The sequence below is a fragment of the Dioszegia hungarica genome, assembly GCF_025882075.1.
Source record: "Dioszegia hungarica strain PDD-24b-2 chromosome Unknown MKK02contig_6, whole genome shotgun sequence".
NCBI lineage: Eukaryota > Fungi > Basidiomycota > Tremellomycetes > Tremellales > Bulleribasidiaceae > Dioszegia > Dioszegia hungarica.
In genome coordinates this window covers 2009481-2029400 of record NW_026515768.1, presented here as the reverse complement: position 1 = coordinate 2029400, position 19920 = coordinate 2009481, and the positions used below count along the sequence as shown (strand labels likewise).

The 19920-nt window shown below is 57.3% G+C and overlaps 6 protein-coding genes across 6 annotated transcripts; 2 read left to right on the top strand and 4 right to left on the bottom strand.

The window, feature by feature from the left end:
• Positions 1-89: 89 nt before the first annotated feature.
• MKK02DRAFT_42955 (uncharacterized protein) lies at positions 90-1921 on the bottom strand (the record flags this gene model as incomplete). Its single annotated transcript, XM_053092219.1, has 7 exons — positions 90-123; positions 171-294; positions 392-501; positions 554-581; positions 664-742; positions 791-1159; positions 1271-1921. 7 exons carry the CDS (start codon positions 1919-1921, stop codon positions 90-92), a joined length of 1395 nt encoding a protein of 464 aa, XP_052948333.1.
• A 1272-nt stretch (positions 1922-3193) lies between these two features.
• MKK02DRAFT_22551 (tRNA synthetases class I (C) catalytic domain-containing protein) lies at positions 3194-6075 on the bottom strand (the record flags this gene model as incomplete). The annotated part of the gene is made up of 10 exons (XM_053086586.1): positions 3194-3549; positions 3597-4134; positions 4188-4313; positions 4362-4469; positions 4517-4746; positions 4796-5113; positions 5184-5589; positions 5655-5751; positions 5801-5889; positions 5956-6075. The coding sequence occupies 10 exons, from the start codon at positions 6073-6075 to the stop codon at positions 3194-3196; spliced, it is 2388 nt and encodes a 795-aa protein (XP_052948332.1).
• Positions 6076-6606: 531 nt separating this feature from the next.
• MKK02DRAFT_36233 (endoplasmic reticulum vesicle protein 25) lies at positions 6607-7622 on the top strand (the record flags this gene model as incomplete). Its single annotated transcript, XM_053089380.1, has 6 exons — positions 6607-6716; positions 6828-6957; positions 7012-7169; positions 7261-7391; positions 7452-7525; positions 7575-7622. The coding sequence occupies 6 exons, from the start codon at positions 6607-6609 to the stop codon at positions 7620-7622; spliced, it is 651 nt and encodes a 216-aa protein (XP_052948331.1).
• Positions 7623-8630: 1008 nt separating this feature from the next.
• Positions 8631-13001, bottom strand: MKK02DRAFT_31973 (putative actin cross-linking; the record flags this gene model as incomplete). The annotated part of the gene is made up of 8 exons (XM_053088416.1): positions 8631-8815; positions 8862-8997; positions 9047-9741; positions 9787-11055; positions 11103-11183; positions 11330-11764; positions 11812-12619; positions 12672-13001. 8 exons carry the CDS (start codon positions 12999-13001, stop codon positions 8631-8633), a joined length of 3939 nt encoding a protein of 1312 aa, XP_052948330.1.
• A 284-nt stretch (positions 13002-13285) lies between these two features.
• MKK02DRAFT_31972 (uncharacterized protein) lies at positions 13286-17154 on the top strand (the record flags this gene model as incomplete). The annotated part of the gene is made up of 8 exons (XM_053088415.1): positions 13286-13450; positions 13507-14490; positions 14766-14877; positions 14916-15028; positions 15082-15516; positions 15569-15667; positions 15965-16066; positions 16120-17154. The coding sequence occupies 8 exons, from the start codon at positions 13286-13288 to the stop codon at positions 17152-17154; spliced, it is 3045 nt and encodes a 1014-aa protein (XP_052948329.1).
• A 460-nt stretch (positions 17155-17614) lies between these two features.
• On the bottom strand, positions 17615-19179 carry MKK02DRAFT_31971 (uncharacterized protein; the record flags this gene model as incomplete). Its single annotated transcript, XM_053088414.1, has 4 exons — positions 17615-17965; positions 18010-18415; positions 18480-19031; positions 19076-19179. 4 exons carry the CDS (start codon positions 19177-19179, stop codon positions 17615-17617), a joined length of 1413 nt encoding a protein of 470 aa, XP_052948328.1.
• Positions 19180-19920: the final 741 nt, after the last annotated feature.

The window sequence follows — 19920 nt, the reverse complement described above, 5'->3', positions numbered from 1 at the left end:
TGGGAGACAGCGAGATGGGGAGCGGGGATCGGCGGCGGAGGAGGCGGGGGAGAATGAGGGAGAGCGAGTGGGGCAATGACCTGCTAACTTTAGCCGGATTGGGCTGGAAGGGGCTCATTTGGCCTAATCGAAGAGCGGACAGCTACTCACAAATACCTGCGTCTGCTTACGCACTCCCACCCACCTCCTTCCGCCCAGCTGCAGCCGCCGCCACAGCCCCCCCAAATTGGCTCATCACCGCCGCAACCTCCTCCATCTGGCGCGAGAAATTGATGATGATCTTCCTGCAGTCCTCTGAGCGAGTCAGCTTACTTTCTCCGGCCCCGAAGGTCACAGTGAGGAGCAAGCTGAAAGGAGATGGTTATGAAGATAAAGAAGAAGGATCACCCACCCTGCTTCGTCTCCTCCTCTTCGATCCGCTTGACTCCATCTTCCAGGTCTTTCCGCGCGTCCTCGTTCAACTGCACAAAGAGGTTGGTGACGTATTGAATCTCGTCGTAGCTGAAGTGTCAGCTTCTGGTCAGGCGCAGGCACCATACACCAGGAAGCTTACGTGCTCTTGAGTTTCTCCTCGACGTAGTCTGGAGAAGGTCAGCCGAGCTCTCACATACGATACACAGTAGGAAGGGGAGGAGAGGAGACTCAAAAGTGTATCAAACTCACTCTTGAGGAAAGGCACAATCTCAGCCTGGATCTTCTCCCATTCTTCCACCAGCATCTTCTTGGTATCAAATTTGACAATCTACCTGTCAGCTGAGTCCACCAATCAGCGCAGGCCACAATAGCTTACCGGCGCAGTCGGATCAAACTCCTGCACCCGCTCCGGCTCATCAAACTCTAGCTCCTCGTCCTCCTCACTCATGCACGTGTCCCGCTTACTCCCTGCCCGCTTCGTGAGGATCCGCCGACCTCCAATCTCCTGTACCTCGACGTGCTCCTTCTTCGAAGCGTGTGGGCCGCTAGGGCCGCTTTGGGCGTGGCCGTTGACATTGGCGCTGGCGCCGGAGTGGCCGTTCATCTTTTGGCCGTGATGAGGCGGGACGAATTGACCTTTGGCGCGGGCAGAGGCGATGTTATTGCCGGGACCGGAACCGTTGAGGTTGGCGTTGGGATTGGGTTGGGAAGGATACTGGATAGACTGGGCGGTATTTATTGGACCCTGGGTATCAGCACCTATCCTTTCCTTCTTCCTTCTTCCGCTCTTCCTCCCTCTCCGCCATCATCCTTTCCCCTCCTTCTCACTGGCCAGTGAAGAAGGAAGCGAACTCACATGACCAGGCATCATCGGCGAAGCCGGCTCCTCAACTCCATCCGGCACTCTCACCGAGCTATCCACCTGCATCCCCCTTCCTCCCCGAGCGGCATATGCGTTGATGTCGTACTCCCCGCGCGCGTCGGTTCGGCCTTGGTCGCGGAAGGGGCGCTGGGGCCCGTTGTTGGCCTCATGCTGCTGGTAGAGTGTGATGGCGCCTGCGCCGTGCTCGCTCTCGGGTGTGAAGCCGCGCAGGTCGGTTTGATACCTTCCATCCTCGGTGTAGTAGTGGCGAGGATCGATATCGCCGTGCTCTTGGTCGTAGTACGCCTGCTCGTCTTCGTAGGCCATGTCCACGTCCGCTCCATCCCTACCACCATCTCCACCGCCAGCGCGCATGTCAGACATGAGGTCATCGTCGTCTCCCATCCCGCCTTGGGTGTCAGGGATGGGCGGCATGGGCATCGGTTCCTCCCTGCCCGTATCCTGCGCGTCCCGGATGTCCTGCGAGGCGTAGATACCGGTGTTGTCATCGTGTGGACCCTCGGGAGGCGGGTTGATAAGGAGAATGGAGTCGGCTTCTGAAGTTTTCTGGTGGGTGGCGGGCCAAGAAGGGGAAGAACGGGCCGAGGGCGAAGCACTGGTGGCGGTAGTGGTGGCGTCTTGCATCTTGATGAGCGAGCTGTAGGGGAGCGCGGAGAATGTGAGAGGAGCGTCTGCGCGGTTGGAAGCTGTGACTGAAGAGCTGTGTATGTGAGTGGCTGGGGTGAGGATGATGGGTGGATAGAAGAAGGAAGGAGGGAAGAAGGAGGAAGGCGAAGTTGAGGCAGGAGGAGGTTGAGTCAGGTGGACGGTTCAAGTGGAGGGGTCCAAGCGCGGAATGTCGTTTGATTCCGAAACACCCGCTTATCGGGGTGGAGATATCGCCGTATATTCCCGTGCCCCCGTTGTTCACTGATGTTCACTAAATGTTCACTTGTTCACCCAGTCGAGTGGCGGCTCTTATCTGCTGGTACAAGGCCTACGTGGCGTGGAAGCAGTGAATGCGGGTAGTCAAGGAGACGTAGCGCTAGCTGTCCATGTCTACGATGAAAGAGGCAACATTGACTTGCCATCGAAAAGTTAAAGTATAGGTATCATGATCAACCTCGCTGGCCGATTTCTCCGAGATCGATCCGTTTCCCACCACCTCGGTGTCGTATCGTCCCGTCCGGTCGTCCTAGGCAGGCACCTGCATACTTTTCCCCAACCATTAGTATCGATCCTTGTCGTCCTATCCTCGCAGTCGGTATCGTAGCTCGATCGTTGTAACGCGTTGTCGTCCGAAGATGGCGGGTCCCGGGTCAATCCGGGCAGATGCCCAAGCACCTGCACCGGCCAGCAAGGTTGATCATGATGCTTTCCTACGTCGGTGGGAGGTGCTGCCACCCCCCGTGGGCGCGACTTTCGGCGTTTCGGAAGAGCGGGTAAGTGGTGAGTTAGAAAAGACCAGCCACGTCCTGGGCCAGCTCGGCTAGTGTGGCGGTGGGTGGCAAATGAAGTGTGTGAGTGAATTTGCCACCCGAAGTACAAGCTCGCGGCGCGTGCGTCCATACTCCTCACTCACCCTATAGGCTGAGACCGATGATTACGTCTGCGCATGTGGTCCATGAAACAGCAAGCACCGCGCGTGTCCGCCTGTGTCCGCCGTCGCTTACTTTTACCGTTGAGGGGGGGCAACGCGTATATCGCAGGCAATGCATAATGGCTGAGTCGCCGGGACGCCTTGGACTTTATCAGTAAGTAGTGTCAGCGGGGGTCAAATCAGCAGTCAAGTCACCGAGCCTGGCATGCGACATAGATCTGAAGAGTCACCCTGCTTGCCGACTGTCTGGCCATATCCATACCAAGATCCCATGGAGATATCCCTCCTTCCTCGGCCCTAGTCCCCTCTACTCCCCCCTACTTCTCCCCTTCCTCCTTCTTCCAAGCCAACCAAGCCTCATGCGCCTTCTCCTGTGCCTTCTGCTCCTTCATCAACCGCTTCACCGCACTCTTGGCCACCTCCTTGCCCTCCCCGTCCTTCTTCGGCAGCCCCTGCTCGTCCCACTCGGTATACGTCCCTTCTGGCACATTCGGCGGTCGGAACATCTCCCCAGGCGGCGTTTTGCCCTTCTCGAGCAGGGCTATCCGCTTCGCCTCGGCCTCCTTGGCTTGCGCAGCCTTCTTGGCCAGCTTGTCGGCTTGGATAGCGGCCTTTTCTTCTCGTTGACGAATGAGGATAGCGGGGTCGGTGAGTTTGTACAAGGCACCTCCATCTATCTCGTCAGCTGTGTCCGGGTCCGGCGTACAGAATCCAACTCACCCGCTCCTTGCCCATCATCCAGCTGCACACCGAGCTCCACCAGATCCCTATCCCTAAACCGATCACACAGCGCCAGAATCTCCTTGCTCTCACCCCCATCCCGCGCAATCTTCCGTATCTCATCCCGGAACCCCACCAGCGCCTTGAGGTACTTGTCCACCTTCTTCTCAAACTCCTCTCCATTCTCCTCGCCCTCGCCCAATTCCTTGCCCCATCCGATCTGACCCTCCGACACAGGCCCCTCGCCCAGCCCAAACATCCGCAACATCCGGGTCACCCACTCGGCGATGACTTGAACAGGCTCAAGGTTCGCCGCTGAGCCGCGAGTCGCAATGTAGACGTTCACCTTGGAGACGATGTCGAGGAGGACGATGAGCGCGGATGGGGTATTAAAGGAGTCGCAGAGCGCGACGCGGAAGTCATGTTGCGCGGTATGGAAGTCCGACATGAGGGTAAACTCAGGGGCGTCGAAGTGATGTTTCCCATCAGAGCTGCGGTCGCTTTGTCGTATCCGAGCGTTGACATTGGAGAAGAAGTTCTGAATGTCAGCTTGGATTCGTTGTAATCTCAATGCCAAATCCTGCAGCTCACATCGAAGGTTTCCTCCTTGGTCCGCACATCCGATATCAGATCCTTCTTGAAGTCCATCTTGGCATTCCACGACTGCAGCATGAACGCTATGCGTAACTGCCGAGCCGAGTAGTCACGAAGGGCTTCCTATAAAGTTAGCTTGGCTCGAGCAACGATTTCATCTTCGTAGCTCACCTCGATAGTAATGAAATTCTTGAGTGACTTGCTCATCTTCAATCCCTCAATATGGAGATGACCCGTATGTAAGAAGTAGTTGACCCATTGCTGGCAGCCATGATACGCCTAGAGATCAGCTGAGCCCAGACTCGAGTCTGATCGGGTAAGCTTACCTCGCTCTGCGCCAGTTCATTGTCATGATGTGGGAACATCAGATCCACCCCTCCAGAGTGTATATCCATCCCCTTGCCGAGTATCGCGCTCGCCATGACACTGCACTCGATATGCCATCCTGGCCGCCCTTCTCCCCATGGGCTAGCCCAGGCCGGCTCGCCCGCGCGTTTCGACTTCCAGAGCGCAAAGTCTGCTGCTTGTCGCTTGCCTTGAGATGTGGTCAGAGCACCTACAAGTCAGCTTCTCCGCCTTTCTTCGGTCCAGACATTTCAGCTCACCTTCCCCCTCATCAATCAACTTCCTATTCCCCTTACTCCCCGGCTGCAGCTTCGCGTACTCATGCGTCCACTCCCCGTATTCTCCCTCCGCACCCTCAAACTTGGCCACATCGAACCAGACGTTCCCGCTCTCTTCGTACGCATAGCCGTTCTGGATAATCTTCTCGACGTACGCGACGATCTCGGGGACGTACTCCGAGACCCGGGTGACTGTATCTGGCGGTAAGACCCGGAGGCGGGCCATATCGGTGAAGAATTGGTTCTCCCAGTATGCGGCGAGGTCCCGGGATACCTGGATGGGGTTCTCTACAGAGTCTCCTTGCTGAAACTGTCAGCTCCCCGATATCTGTAGAGATAAGGACGGCCAAGAGGCTTAGGTCCGCTGGACTTACTGTCTCTCCGAGATATGGACCTAGAACATCCGCTGCTCCATCCACTAGCTCCTTGACATCCCCTGAACCCCCTTGCCCCTCTAGCTTCCGCTTCGCAACCTCCAATGCCTCTCCCGCACGGGTCAGGCTAGTGAGGTAGAGACCCCATTTCTCATCCTTCTCCCTCGCGGCCTTTGCCCATTCCGCATCCTTCGTATCTCTTTCCCGTACCAGTGCAAAGTGCTCGCTGGGGGTCCCATCGAATTCGGCGGGTGTGACGGACGAGGGGAGGTTCTTGACTATACGCTTGGCGAAGTATGCGTCGAAGGCTTGTTGTACGGTGGAGATAAGGTCGGAAGTGAGGGACGGGGTGGAAGAGGTGGTTCGAGCAAGGAGATGAGACTCGCGAGCACGCAGGATGATCTGGAGTGTCAGCTTGACTGGTCCAGATCCGAGAGGACTGGATTAGGCATAAGCTAAGAACGCACCTTGTCGTCGATATCTGTGACGTTCATCACGAAGTTGACATCGTAGCCAAAGTAATCCCGCAGTATCCGGCGCACGATATCTTGGGTCAGATAGTTACTTGAATATCAGCTGCGACTTCTCCACAAGTCAGGGCATACCAGCTCACCGGGCGTGGCCCATATGCGAGGCGTCGTATACGGTCGGACCGCAGTTATACCAATCGACCTGTTTGCCTTTTGTGGGGACGAATGCATCCTAGAACGGCAGTCAGCTTATGTCCTCAGCTTTGCAGTTCGCAGCAGCCCGAAGACTAAAGCTCACCTTACTCCTCGTCAGGGAGTTGTACACCTTCAGTACCGGCTCAGCAACCGCAGGTTCAGGTCGCACCCAAGCCGGCTGAGCCGAGGAAGAGCCTTTGGGAGCTTCGGTGATGATTGACATGCTGAAGTAGCGGGATTGAGAGGGATGCGGGCGAGTGTTGCAATTCGCTGCGATGCGGCTGGTGGTCGCAGGTGATCGTCGAGCAAAGAGGGTTGGTCGAAAGGAGGTGAAGTTGGAGAGTCGCGGTGGAAGCCTCGATGGCATACAGCCTGATCAAGTCGACGGGTAACTTTGACAAAGCGATCAGGAGCTATGCCTCCCTGTGAGCGCTGATGTTGACGTAGCAGAGAATGAGTACGAGGTCGAGGGATAGAGTATAATTGCATGTGGTCAAGTGGAAAGTTGGCGAAGAGTGAGGAATGAGTCACAGTCTGGTGCGCCTAACTTTGCTCCGAGGTTCATCCGGATATCCGCACGCCTAACTGACGCGACTGGACCAAGACGTGGCCCAGCTTGGTTAACCCTTTGTCAATTCCTCTAGTCCCACCTCGCTCACACTAGCTGTCACGACCTCTCACGACCCCAGTAGAAGCGCCGGAAGCTGCCGTTACTTCCTCTGCGCAACTGGACGCCAAAAAAAATCAGCGCAAAATGTTGGCAGCAGCTCGAAGACTGCCCTTTCTCGCTCTCTTCCTCCAGGCATGCCTCGTCTCGGCCGTCAAGTTTGAGCTGGAGGCTTCCTATAATCCAAAACCAAGTACGTCAGCTCATGAGCCCTTTCTCAACCTGTTGATCAAGAAAGTCAGCTGACAAGAACAGAATGGTCAGCATCTCATTCACACCAAGTCCGACCGCAATGCTGATCGGTTCAGCGTCTGGAACTTTGCGGGTGCCAAATCCCTAGTCATCGTAACTGCAAATGCGCCAATAGCAGCTGGTCAAAGACTGGATATAGAAATATTAGATGGGGCGGAGAGGCCGAACGTGTATCTGTCGAAGAAGGTGTGTCCGATTTATAGCGCTCGAAGAGGAGGGATTCAACAGCTGACCCTTCAGGATATCAAAGGAGAGACGAGACTGGCAGTGACGACGCATGAGTCGGCGGATGTGGGTGTGTGTATCAGGAACTATTTGGATGGAGCATCGTCATCGAAGGGGATGATGAGGACTGTCGAGCTGGACATCGACATTGGAGCGGAGGCTGTGGACTACAAGTAAGTGCTTCGCTGTCCGGGTAGGTGGGATGGTCCGTGAGGGTCAAGACGACTAGGTGGAAGTGTGGAAAGGGGAATCCTGATACCGCAGCGCTATCGCCAACCAAGAATCATTATCCATTCTCGAAGTCGAGATGCGCAAGCTGGAAGCGGTCGTGAAGGAGGTAGTGGATGAGCTGGGATATCTGCAACGGAGAGAAATGCGGATGAGGGATACCAATGGTCAGTCAGCTGACATCAGCGTCTCGAGGTGTGCGCCCGGGCGATAGCTGATCGCGACAGAAAGCACAAATACCCGCGTCAAGAACTTCTCACTGTTGATCATGGTCGGTATAGTCGCTCTAGGTGTATGGCAGGTGAGCTGGATCGGCTTCGGCCGTAGCTTGGCGCAAGCTGACATTACAGCTGGTCCATCTCCGGTCTTTCTTCAAGCGGAAGTACCTCATCGACTAGCTGCGCATGCATCAGTCGCTCCACAATGGCTGACACATTGACATGGCTACAAATACTTTCTTCAGTCTATGGCTGCGGCTCGGACCTCTCCGGCCTGATCACTCGGCGAACTGGGCACACTGATCTATCAGCTGGCATGCCCCCACACCCTCAAAGGAGGACTCACTGCTGGCGTTGCCGGTCTCGCCGGCTGCCAGCCTCACAGCACTGATGATCTCGTCCTTCTGCTGAGGGGTGAGCGGCTGGCGCGGAGTGACCGTGAGGTAGTGGTCCTTGTCGCCGCCGGCACTGTACCGGGTGGCGACGTCCGCCGGGACTCGGGAGAACGTGAGGCTGACTTGTGGTCCTTTGGTGCCTGCGCCAACATATCAGCTGTTAGGTCTAAAGTGGGCACCGGTGAACGCAGAGAGGGACTCGAGCTTACCGAAGAAGTAGTCAAAGTGCTGTCGGAAGATGACCTGCTCATTCGCCTCCATCATGAGGATGACGAAGTGCTGCGGCTCCACCACCTCCTTGTTGTCTTTGTGGCTGAACATACCCATCTTGATGCAGCGTCGAGTATGAGCTCTGGTAGAAAGGGTGAAGTACTTGCAGAAACGATTGCTGAGAATGATAAAGAAAAGCGAGAGTAGATGGGACTGGACGCTGCTTTATAGGCCGCCATGACCGTCCGAGCCGCCGGTATACTCGTTGCTGTGACGTAGTACCAAGGAGCGACAAACAAAGGAGTGTGGGTTCTAGCGGTATCGAGATGTTGCTTGCCGTTTCCAGGAGGTAGGAGAAGGGAGGGGACGGGGTTCGAGGGTGTTGCAAGGGGCGGAGTGGAGGACTCTAGAGTATAAAAGCTGTTTCTGGGGACTACCAAGGCAGTGCTTCGAGGGGCAGATACAAAGGTGTATGCATTGGAAGTCGTGGCGATTCTGCAGATAATACCCCTGTAAATCCTTTGCTTTGATATATCCAGCTTGAAGATGATCGCTCCGACCCGAACCCTCTTCGCCCGCGCGGCTACCAGTCATCATCAGGCGGCGCCAGTCCCTTGATCGGCGCTTCGTCATCCGAGCTCTCGTCCGCTTTGGCCTTGTTAAACAGCGCGTCCATCTCGCGTCGCTTCTTTTCTTCCTCGGAAAGGACATCTTTTCCGGGCACAAATTTAGCTTTGGCCGCTGTGGTCGTTTTGGGCGCTTGCGATACTGATCCATCAGCTAAGTCTCCACGTAAATCATGCAAGAGACCTACGTGGTGTCATGCCATCAGGTTTGAGGCTTTTGTAGGGTAAGGCGGCATCCTTCCCGCCCAACCACTCTTCTGCCGTAGACACCGCCTGCTCCGTGTCGACCGTATCGACGTAGATGTCATCCTGGAAGAAATCGGGCTACCGAGTATCAGCTCTTTCCGTCCCATACGCAGTATTGATAACTCACCTTATTCCTCGGTATCGAAAACGTGACCTCATCAATCGTCTTCCCCGTCATCCTCAGCGCCCGCATAACCTCCACCTTCCGCACATCCACCTCCGACTTGCCTTTGAACGCCACCCCCATCTGCGCTTCTCCAGCCGTATACGTCGGCAACTTTGATATCGGCTCAGTCTTGTTATCGAGGTTGACTTCGTATGCCGAGATGGCGCGCTCGCCTTTACCCCACACGTAGAGTATGCGGGTATCCGGGTCGTAAGATGGGAAGAGCACCGAGGGGGAGATGTCAATCATCATCGAGTGCACGGTCTCGACGGACGAAGATGTGGTGCTGTAAAGGTTGATACGGCGCTGAGAGCCCCGATTGAAACCGACGGAGACGAGGTGGGTCGGGGAGATCCAGGCGAGCTGGAACGACCGGGGACTGTCGTGTGCTTTGCCGCAGCGCTGCGAGTCTGGTTTGCGCGGGTCAAGGACGACGACCTGCCCGTCTTTGGAGGCAATGGCGAAGAGGGCGCCGTCCGGGGAGATGGAAAAGTTGAAGATGCCTTTGGTGTCAACGGGTACGACGCGGGATTCTGAGCCAGAGGATAGGTCGAAGAAGCGCAGTGATGCGGAGGTGTGGTCGTTGGTCGCAGCGACGAGGAGGTCTTTCGCTGTGGGATGGAACGCAAGCTGGACGATCTTGTCGATGCCATGACCTAGACTATCAGCTAAGTCCACGAGGTGATCAGAGCGAAACTCACCTTTCAGACTCAGCTCAGGCTCCGGTCCAGGCCCTTCTACACCGTCCTTCCCAACCGTCCATACCCTAATGGCCCCATCCTCGCCCGCAACAGCCACCCTCGCCCCTTCCGCTCTCTCGAACGGCTCCACCGCAAAGTCCGCAATCTCGACCCCGCCGCTCAGATACCCCTGGCCGCCATTCGGCATCCGCCCTTTCTTGGCCAAGGGGTGCACGCCGAGTCGTCCGCCGGTGCCTTGGATAGGGAAGAAGGCGAGGTGGCGGGTAGCTTTGAGGATGAGCGAGTCGGGATGGAGGGTCGCGAGAGGAGGCAGGGCGTCGTAGGAGGGGATTAGGGGAGCTTTGGCAGAGATGAATTTGCGAGAGTAGGTGGGGTTGAAGGGAGCGCTTGGGGTGGTCGAGGTGGATGGGGCGGGCTTGGCAGACGCAACCGGGGCTTTCGGTTCCGACTTTGGTGAGGGCGGACGGGTTTCAGGTGCCTGTGGAGAAGGGGCTGAAATGGCTGACGATGCTGCCGGCTGGGACGCCTTGGCGACAGGTTTCTCGACCTGGTCCGGCGCCGGCGCCTGCATAGCAGCCTGGCTGGCCGGTCGAGCCGAAGCCTTCCCCTCTTGCTTCTCCACAGCCAGCACCTCCCTTTCCCTCCCATACTTCAGTTCCAGCCCGCTCCAACCCCTCTCCCAAATCCCTTCTCTCCACAACTCATATCCCGGCATATATCGCTCCACGAACTTCCTCACCCCCTCGTCCGTCATCCCCTTACCGCCATTCGCCGCCTTCATCGCGTGCTCTTGCTGCAGCCGCCACGCGAAGACATGTTCATACGACGTCGGGACGACCGTGATGAGCGTGCTGAAAAATGGATAAACGGCCGACGAAAAGGTGGTGAGGTAGTCGTTGAGCTCCGTCAGAGCCTCGAGGGAATGGGCGGCAAAGTACGCGTCGGACGGAGCGGAGGCGTAGCGCTCCTTCAGGCGGTCAGAGGAGAGAGGTGCGAAACCCATAGACCACCCTTCGAGGATGAAGACGTCGATGGGGCCGGAGATGGTGATGACGCGGGAGCTGCGATCGCCTTCGCCATTGACGAGGGACTTGTCAAAGATGGGTAGGTCGACAGTCGCGGATGAGTCGTTGATGGCTTTGACGGAGGTGAGGACGGATTGGGCGAGATCGGTGTCGTGCGTTCCAGGTGGTCCGCGACCTGAGAGCAGGTGGTTGTTGGGGTGTTTGGCGGCTACCGCTTTGAGGTTGGCATTCGTGTGGTACAGATCTGCCTGGTCAGCTTTATTGAACGTGACCATCAGGAGATTGACTTACCGTCCAACGATAGGACAGCTGCCTTGATCCCTAGCTTCTCGCTGAGATAGGCAACAAAGCCATCGCAGAGAGTGGTCTTGCCTGTAATGTCAGCCGGGCCTCAAGGAAGGCGAGTGCCTTCCTTTCGCTCCCACTACACTTCGGGAAAGCCCTAATCACCCTCTCCAACCACTCTTGGACGCGCAGCACTGCAGCACTCGCCATAATATAGAGGAGGTCAGACTTACCACACCCTTGGGGACCCTGCAGCCCAACAAACATCGGCTCCTTTGCCCCCGACTTTCGATGCCTCTCGAGATCGCCTTTGATATGCTGAGCGATCAGGCGGGCCTTATACGCGGTAGACGAGTATGTTTCATCTCCCTGGAGAGCGGGTACGTCGAGTGATGGCTGTTCCGGAGCGGACTCTGCAGTTTTAGGCGGCGCTGAGGATGAAGCGACAGGTACGGGTGGAATTTCCGCTTTCGCTGCTTCTTGAATGACCGGTGGCGGAGATGGTTCTCGCTGGGAAGAGGCAGTACCTGCTGGCTTGTCGGCCGACCGCTGTGCCGACTGCTTGCCGAGCTCCGCTTCCCATGTGGTACGCTTGGCGGGATCGAGCGAGATAGGAAGCGGCATTTTATCTTGTCCGTCGAACCATTCTTGTGCTGAGCTTTCAGGTACTGTTGTCAGCCGACTACTTCCCTGATGTTGTAGCCCTGTAACTCACAATAACCGCGAATCTCGGGATACAAATCCTCGTGAAAGTCTATAAGTTGCCTCCGAGGCACTCTGATCCCAAATGGCAACACCGCCTCGCCATCCTTATCCACCACAGGAACCAGGACTGTCGCGATCTGAGCTTGCATGACAGGCAAGACCGTCGGACTCGCCAGAGCCAGGCCCGCCGCGGAGATGGCAAATGGAAGCGAGTGCAATGTCTCCTGGAACCCATTCGGACCGGACAGCTCGACCTGGCGGAGCGTCATATCGCCTTTCCCCGCGAGATAGACGATCCGCCGTTCTTGGTCGACGGTAGGAATGAGCGGCGCGGTATTGGTATCGATGTTCTGGGTGAACACTGTTCCGAGCGATTTGGAGGTGGAGAAAAGGTGGTATTCCCGGTTCCGGGTCCGCGAGGTAGATGTGACAAAAATGTCCTCTCCGACCCAGACGACTCGAGCGGGCTTGAGGGGCTGTAAGGGGAGAGCACGAGTCATCGTGGGTGTAGTGGAGGAGCGAGGTTCCCAGATGTAGCCGGTACCGCTCTTGCCTATTCCAGCTACGAGGCGGCCGTCCGGAGACCATGCGACAGACCACATCCCTTTGGGCTCCTTGGCTTCGAGCTCGATGGAGGGGGCGGAGGGGGAGGAGGAGAAGTCCCATATCGCGGCTGATTGAGGGACGCTGGAGGACAGTACGATGGAGGGGACTGTTGGGTGAAGCGAGATGGAGGTAATGGGCGAGCCCGAGGCGGGTGTGGTGTGCTCCGCCGAGGGAAGGGCAGTGTCGTCGGGATGAAGCCGATATAGGGAGATCTGATATTCAGCTTCAGGTTCAAGCCTCCTGGTTATCGATATGGTGACTTACAGATCCATCCGAGCCTCCCACAGCCATCTCATCCCCTTCAACTCTCCCCAAATCCCAATCCCCCACTCCACCTCCACTCCCCACTTTCCCGTGTCCCACCTTCGCTGCCGCTCCGGCAGCATGATAGCCCCGCCAAGAGAGATCTCCAGCAGGAGAGATGGTAACAAGAGATTGTCGGTTCGTCTGCAACTCAGACCTGAATGAAGAGGTCGCAGAGGAGGTTGAGTTGGACGAGCTGGTCGGGAGGTTGGACCTATACCATTCCTCTCTGGGCGGGACAAAGGGGACCGAGTTGCGGAACTTGGAGGCGCCAAAGCGACTGGCGGCCATATTGAGCTCGCAGGATAGGACCCTTTTGACAAGATACGACAGAGTGTATGTAGGAGTGGAACGTCAAGAGTCAACGCACAAGCTCATAGGCTGAGGTGAGCAAGGCGGCTGGGCATCCGGCAAGCTGTAAATCCGAGCCGGAATCCGGTATTTCCGCCAATCCTGCACACCCCGAGGCCTGACTGGCAACAGCTACAAGTACAGTAGACCTTCGTATCGCTTTTGCCCTATCCTCATTGCAACAAAGCACGAACTTTATTACTATCGTCTATCTGCTCCGCCCCATGTCTCACGTTCCTACCCCAAATGAGCGGGAAACGGGCGTCAATAGACTGCCTCGGGAGATCTGGATCCTCGTACTTGAGCACCTCCGCAGACCTATTCCAGCTCCTCTCTCTGCTCCGGATCGCTCTCTACTCCGCCAGCCGTATCTAGCGGCATCCTCCACGGTCTGCAAGGTGGATCATCGCGAAGTCCGGGCTGAGGGAAGAAGCTGACACTCTAGCTCTTTCAGGAGATATGTATCCCTTTACTCTGGCGGCATGTCGTGACGGACGACTTTGCATACTTCCTCTTTCGGTGCCGCCGTCAACCCTGGCGCAATCGGTGCCGACTCATCGAGAAGCTGTACATCGAGTATCAGTCCGAGGACAAGACGATACCTTACCCCCTCCTTCTCGAACACGGCCTCAGTGGCTGGTCCACGGTCGGGCACACGTCGGACCGCGAGCAGGCGCGCAAATTGAATGACTGCGCCGCCCAGCTCGCAGGGATCACGCACGAGCTAGAAAAGACGGTGGAACAGGATACGCGGGTGATCTTTCCGCGTCTTCGAGTCGTCGCCGTATCCTCAATTTACGGGCACTCCAATCTATGGGCGGAGTATGAGGAGAAGGATCGGGATGCGGGGGGCGACCCGGATCCCCACCTCATCGACTGTCTCCAGCATTGGGGGCGGTTTATGGCGACTAGCGACATCACCCACTGGTGTCTCCGGCAGACTCGGGGGCCGGTCAGCATACTTCCAATCTCCCGTCGCGCCCTCACCGGTCAATATCGGCCGCAATTCAATGTGCACTTTGGCTCCGAGCCAGATCTGCTCGCTCTCCGGATCGGACACTTCACCCGTTGGATATCGGACATCCCGGTCACTTCAGATTGGCACCCCATCTATGAGAACGTCATGGCGTCTCTCGCTCGGCTGGTCGAGATACGTACTGAGCGCTTCCTCGAGAGCAAAAAGGACACTATCAATATCGAAGTGTGCCTGTCAACGGACAGTATCGGTCGTCGCGGTCGACCGTACCGGCCTGATCGGTCCAGCTTGGTACCTCGTTTGGAAGACGTAGCTGCTAGTACGCCGGGAGGGGATGCCGCTCGTCTTACAGTGGCGACACAGCGGGCGATTGCGGAGAAAATCGGTACGACGTGCCAGACTACGCTCAGGCGGTACAGCCGGCTCAAGGACGAAATACGGTTTCTCGCTTCGGTAGATACACCTGTCTGCGAGGCATGTGGAAGCGGTCCGCCTGCTTGAGTGGTGGTCAGGAATGATGAGGGCAGGAGAGGACGGCGGGTGCGAGGACAGGGGAAAAAGAGGGAGGGGCAAGGGAATTTGAGGGGCAGAGCAGGTGCGTCCATAGGTCTCGCTTTTCTGGCTGTATGAGATACATAGGGGACCGGACGAGGGAGGAAGTGGGGGCAGGCGTAGCTTCTGCTCTATCTGACTTGGGATGTATCGCTGATTTGTAGGCCGACCTATAGCACTTTGACGAGCCGCGGGATCAAACCGAAACAAGCTTTGCGAGGACGATTGACTCGCTGAAATGGTCCTTTCTTCACTCCTCATCCGCCTCTCTACCTTCTCCGCCACCATGTCAGTGCCAGAGGAGGACACACTACTGCCCATTGAAGTGTGGGAGATCGTCGTCGCCCAGCTTCTGAGGCCGGCTCCTCCCGCACTGTCATGCCCTCCGAGGCACGACTTGCGTCAACTTGATCTATGTGCTATCGGAAGAGTCAATCACGTCAGTCTTACAGGCACTATCTTTACAGGGAGAAGCGGCTGATATTAGTGTAGATGTTCAACGCGCTCGCAACCCCCTTGCTTTACCGCACCCCCATCACCGATAATCTTCCCCTCTTTCTCGGCCACGTTCCGTCCTGGTCCTCGCAGAAAGTCGAGGCGATGCGTCGCTGCAGCTCGCTCCGCATCGAATACCACGAGGAAGACGCTACAATCCCTTACCACACTCTGCTCAACCACGGCAAAGCATACTACTGGGATCGGGTCGGTGCTACCAGTAAAATAGGGGAGGCGCTCTTATTGGCCAAGTGTCATGTGGAGCTCTTGGCTCTGCGGACGGCGCTGTCGGACCTGGCGAGACTGGCCCGCAGGCGAACGCTTCGACTTTGGACCAGTCGCAGACGGGATGAATCTGCATCAAAGCCACAAGCTGTCAAGAGTTCAGCAGAGGCAGCTGGTGGCACGGATGGGGGAGCTGCTGCAAGAGGTGTACCGCGAGGGGACGGGGGTGAGGGATGTGGTCAGGTGGCTGCCGGCTGAGGATGCCAAACCTTGTGAGGCGTGCGGATCGGGGGGCTCACCGTACGATGACACGACGACCGGTGGAAGGCCGACAGCGTACGCTGAGGATGCCGTTGATGTGGGTGGGGTTCAGGCGGAATGAGGCGACCAGCATCGCTCAGCAGCGCGGCGTTGATCGATCTTGATGTCACTTATCCATATCGTAGCAGCTTGTACTACACAAATGGGGGCTCTTCATGTAGCCTCTTCCTACAGGTCGGGTTGGGGACATGAGGGCATGGCGAGCGAGGACTTTTTGACTGGGCCAAGACGCCCAAAACAACGAGGAATGAGGATCGCTCTCCTCTTTTCCATCTCATCTCTTCCACCATGGCTCCAAAGACACCTGCCGACCTTCCTCCTGAGATCTGGGTAGACGTATTTTACCACTTGCGACGTCCGATCCCCCTACCCGGATCTCGGCCCCATCGTAGCGAGCTTCGAGCCTGATCTTTGCGCAATCGCCGGCGTTTCGAAGGTAAGCTCGGTCTCTCCCTGTCCTCTTTGACAAGGCAGCATGCTGATGACCAGGCCTTCCAGCAGATATGCTCTCCTCTCCTCTACAAAGTCGTCGCCACAGACCGCATGCACCAATTCATCGGCGGCATCCATATGAAATCCCCCTCGCACCGTAGATCCCTTTCGCAATGCCAATCCCTCTACATCGAATTCGAAGACGCGCTTCCTATCCTTTCATACGAGGAGCTTCTGCAGCGCGGCGGGAGTTACTGCTGGAAGCGTCTCTGTCCGACGCCAGAGGAGGCGGAATATCTCAGCTCCTATGCGCAGGAGGGGAGGGGCAAGGAGTTGTTTGAGACACTCAATTGGCTGGGCGTCGTAGCAGGAGAGACGCCGCGCAAGCTGCTTCCGAACCTCACGACCGTCGCCATCGGTGCCATCTATGGGCGGCAGCAAGGCCTATGGGCGCGCGTTGACGCCCAATATCCCGGGGAGGAGAGGCTGCCACAGATCCGGGATGTCTGGCATGCCATCGTCAACGAGAGCAACATCAAGCATCTTTGCTTGAACGATCCGGAATCACCCCTCGGTCTCGCTACGCTCACTCGGTCGGTCAACAAGCTAGGCTTCAAAATTCGCCCTACTTGTCACACCGTCCACTTTGACAAGGATATCAAAGTTCTGCCCACGGAGCTCGGTCGGACCTTCAGATGGGTCGCAGACGGCGGTCCATCGGCGGAATGGGAACCTCTGTACGTGATGGCGAAGCGGTCCCTGCAAGGCTATCACGACGCGCGGATTCGGGGCAATTACCGCACCAAACTTGACGCGATCAAGGTAGAGATCTTTGGGTCTACACCTCGCATGGGACCGGCCCATCCTCGCGACCCCCTCCCTCTACGAGATATCGCGGCCGGCATTCCTGGCGTCTCGGCCGCTGAGATCTCCACTGAGACTCAGCGAGCGATCGCCAGCGCCACTGGTGCACGATGGACCAAGATCATGCGGGACGGTGGTCGGCCGGACGACACCGTCACATGGCGAGCATCGGTGGACACTCCGGCGTGCGAGGCGTGTGGACATCGTCCTTTCATCAGCGAGACGTAGGGTGGGAGGAGGGTAGGGAGGATGGGGAGGGGAGCGCCAATCGCGAGGGGAAGGCGGGATAGTATGGCCAGGCAGCGAGGGAGAGGGCGAGAACGGCTGCCGAGGAGGGAATGCGCGGGAGTGGGGAGCGTGTAGCTTTGGGACGCATACAAGAGGGTGAAATACAGATGCTAGATCGACGTGATGGCGGACATATCGGGCGAGACGCAGAGTATAGATTGAGCGCTTACGAGGCAGGAGCTGTGCATGAGCAATCTGTTGATGGTCTTGGCAGGGTGGTTGCTCCACGGAGGCGCCCCGCTGGACACTGATCCACATCACTGATACATCGCTGATGCCTTCTCGGAACTGAGCTTGACCTGGTTTAATCTGACATGAATTAAGCGAGGGAGAGCAGAAGTGGAAGTGGTGGAACGGGATCTTTGCAAGTTCTATCACCTCAATCATTCTATACGCTGCGCTATTGGTATTCCTTCAGCAACTCCTCGATATACACCGCCAGCTCCCCCTTCATCCCCTCAATCGAGTGCTCCTTGTCATACGCCGCTCTCGCTACGATCCGCACGGTCGTCCGATCCCGCCACTCCCAGAAGTGCGCAGCAGGGTGAATCCAGCGCGCCGTGAAGCCGTTCGCGACGCCAATCACCCTCCACGTCGCATCCGCCGACTGTGGGAAGAGCGGAGTGACCAGACCGACCGAGGTAACGAAGGGCGAAGCATCACGATAGAAGAGCTCCCCGTTATTGGCGAGGAGGACGGGAAGTAGAGCTTGGATAATTTCGTGCTCAAAGGTGATTGAGATGTTGGTCGACTGTATGTCAGCGCGAGACCTATACTAGATTCTCATATACTGACCTTTCCTTCCTCGAGCCGCTTGTTGGCTTCTCCTGCTGCCGTCCAGATGGCGTCAACGCGCACCTGGCACGGATCCAGACACGCCGCCACTGTCCCCGTCTCCATGACAAAAGGTGCGATTGATATCTGCAGTCCAACACCGTGTCGGTGGTCCTCGACGAGGGCATGGCCGTGGTGGATGGCGAGGAAGGGGAACGACACCGTTTTGAAGGGTGCCAAAGCAGCCTGATCGACAGCGACGACCATGCTGAACAGGACGTTGAGGAGAGCAGTGACCGTCACGCCATGCGCCCGGCATGCCTTGAGCAACGCGGCCGAATCCGATTCCGACAGGGTCAAGTCGGATATGACGTCCGGAGCACACTGTGCCAGATCCGCCGAGGGCGCCGCATGCGCGAGAGTCGGGCTGGTGGCAGCATCCATACCCATAAAATCGGCGGGACCACCTCCGCCTTGGTAAGAGGTACGACCTGCTCCGGTCCGGCAGTCGGAAGCCCGGTGGCGACCCCGAGGGGTACCGTGAGTCTGGTGACCTCGTCCCCCAAGTGTACGCGTCCGACCGAGGGTTGTTGATGTGTTGGACGAGGTGATTGAGGATCTTGAACGCCCCGCGGCCGTCCGTGATCCAGTGACCGACCACGAGGACGATATGGAGGACGTTGTCGAGCTGGGAGGACGGAACATAGTGCAGTACGGCACATGATGAGCGGGCTGTAGGCGAGGTGGGTTGGAGCGAGGCCACCAGTTCCAGACTCGTCGTCGCGCCGTGCTCGAAGACCGTCTCTGCTGCCCACGCCTTTGCCCCAGCCTCGTCCACCTCCGGGTAAAGCATTGTATAGCCATCGGTATCGAGCAGGTCAGACGGCACACCGCTGACGGCAGCCAGCGCTGGGTGAAGATTGAAGCGGACGTCGACCCACGCGGCGAGGAGGAGGGATTTGAACTGGCTGGGGGTGACCGGTCCGGTGTGAGCAACGGTGATGTCCATCGAGAGGGATCCGTGGCCGACTCCCGCAGGATGGCTGAAGGTCAGCTTGTGCAAGAGACGAAAGAAGACCTGGCTCACGTGGCACAAGCGGCGAATGCTACCTCGCCGCCGTACAAGCGTCCTTGCCAGCCCGTCGGAACTCTGTACCACGGCTGGGGTGGCACTGCCTTGGAAAACGACATGGTGGTAGAAGTAAGAGAGAGGGGTGTTGGAGACGGGTTGGATGCCTTGGAGTCAGCTAGGACGGGCCAGCAGGAAAAGAAACGGAAGACTCGCCTGTACTGTTCACTTTTTTTCATAGCGGCGGAGACCTCTCCTCGACGCTGCTTAATATAAGGAAGAGACGTCTACTGCAGGTATGATAGGGCGGTCGTCCGAAGACAGAGATCGGACAGTGATCGGACCCGAAGGTATCAGGTAGATCTGAGATCTCGGAGCCGACGGTGAAGATCACACGCGGTCAGGTGGTCAAATTTAGACCACAACCACTATCTGGCAGTGCTCTATCATTGAAGTGCCTCCGAGCCACCGCATACGAGCACGACAGGACCGCTCTGTACCCCGCAATGTAGGCCCGCAGCTGGATTTCTGGATTGATGGGTAACATACCATAGTACTAGAGTGGTTCTTCTCCCCCACCCACATCATTTGGTCACCGACCACACGCGGTGCGTATACTCGGATGTATTCGATGACCGTTCCTCTCGCCCGATTTGGTCAGTGCATGCTGCGATGCCTAAGATGCCTAAAACAGACCCTTGCGGTCGTGGAGTTCTCTGCATCCGGAGATAGTTGCAGTGGCGTATGATAATGACAACAACTCGAGGTAAAGTCGCTGCGCAGGTGGGGGGATGAAAGGTAGAAATTACGGCGTTTTTACCGGGCCCAGCCAGAGTGGCAGCCTGCGGTTCCGAATGGCGATC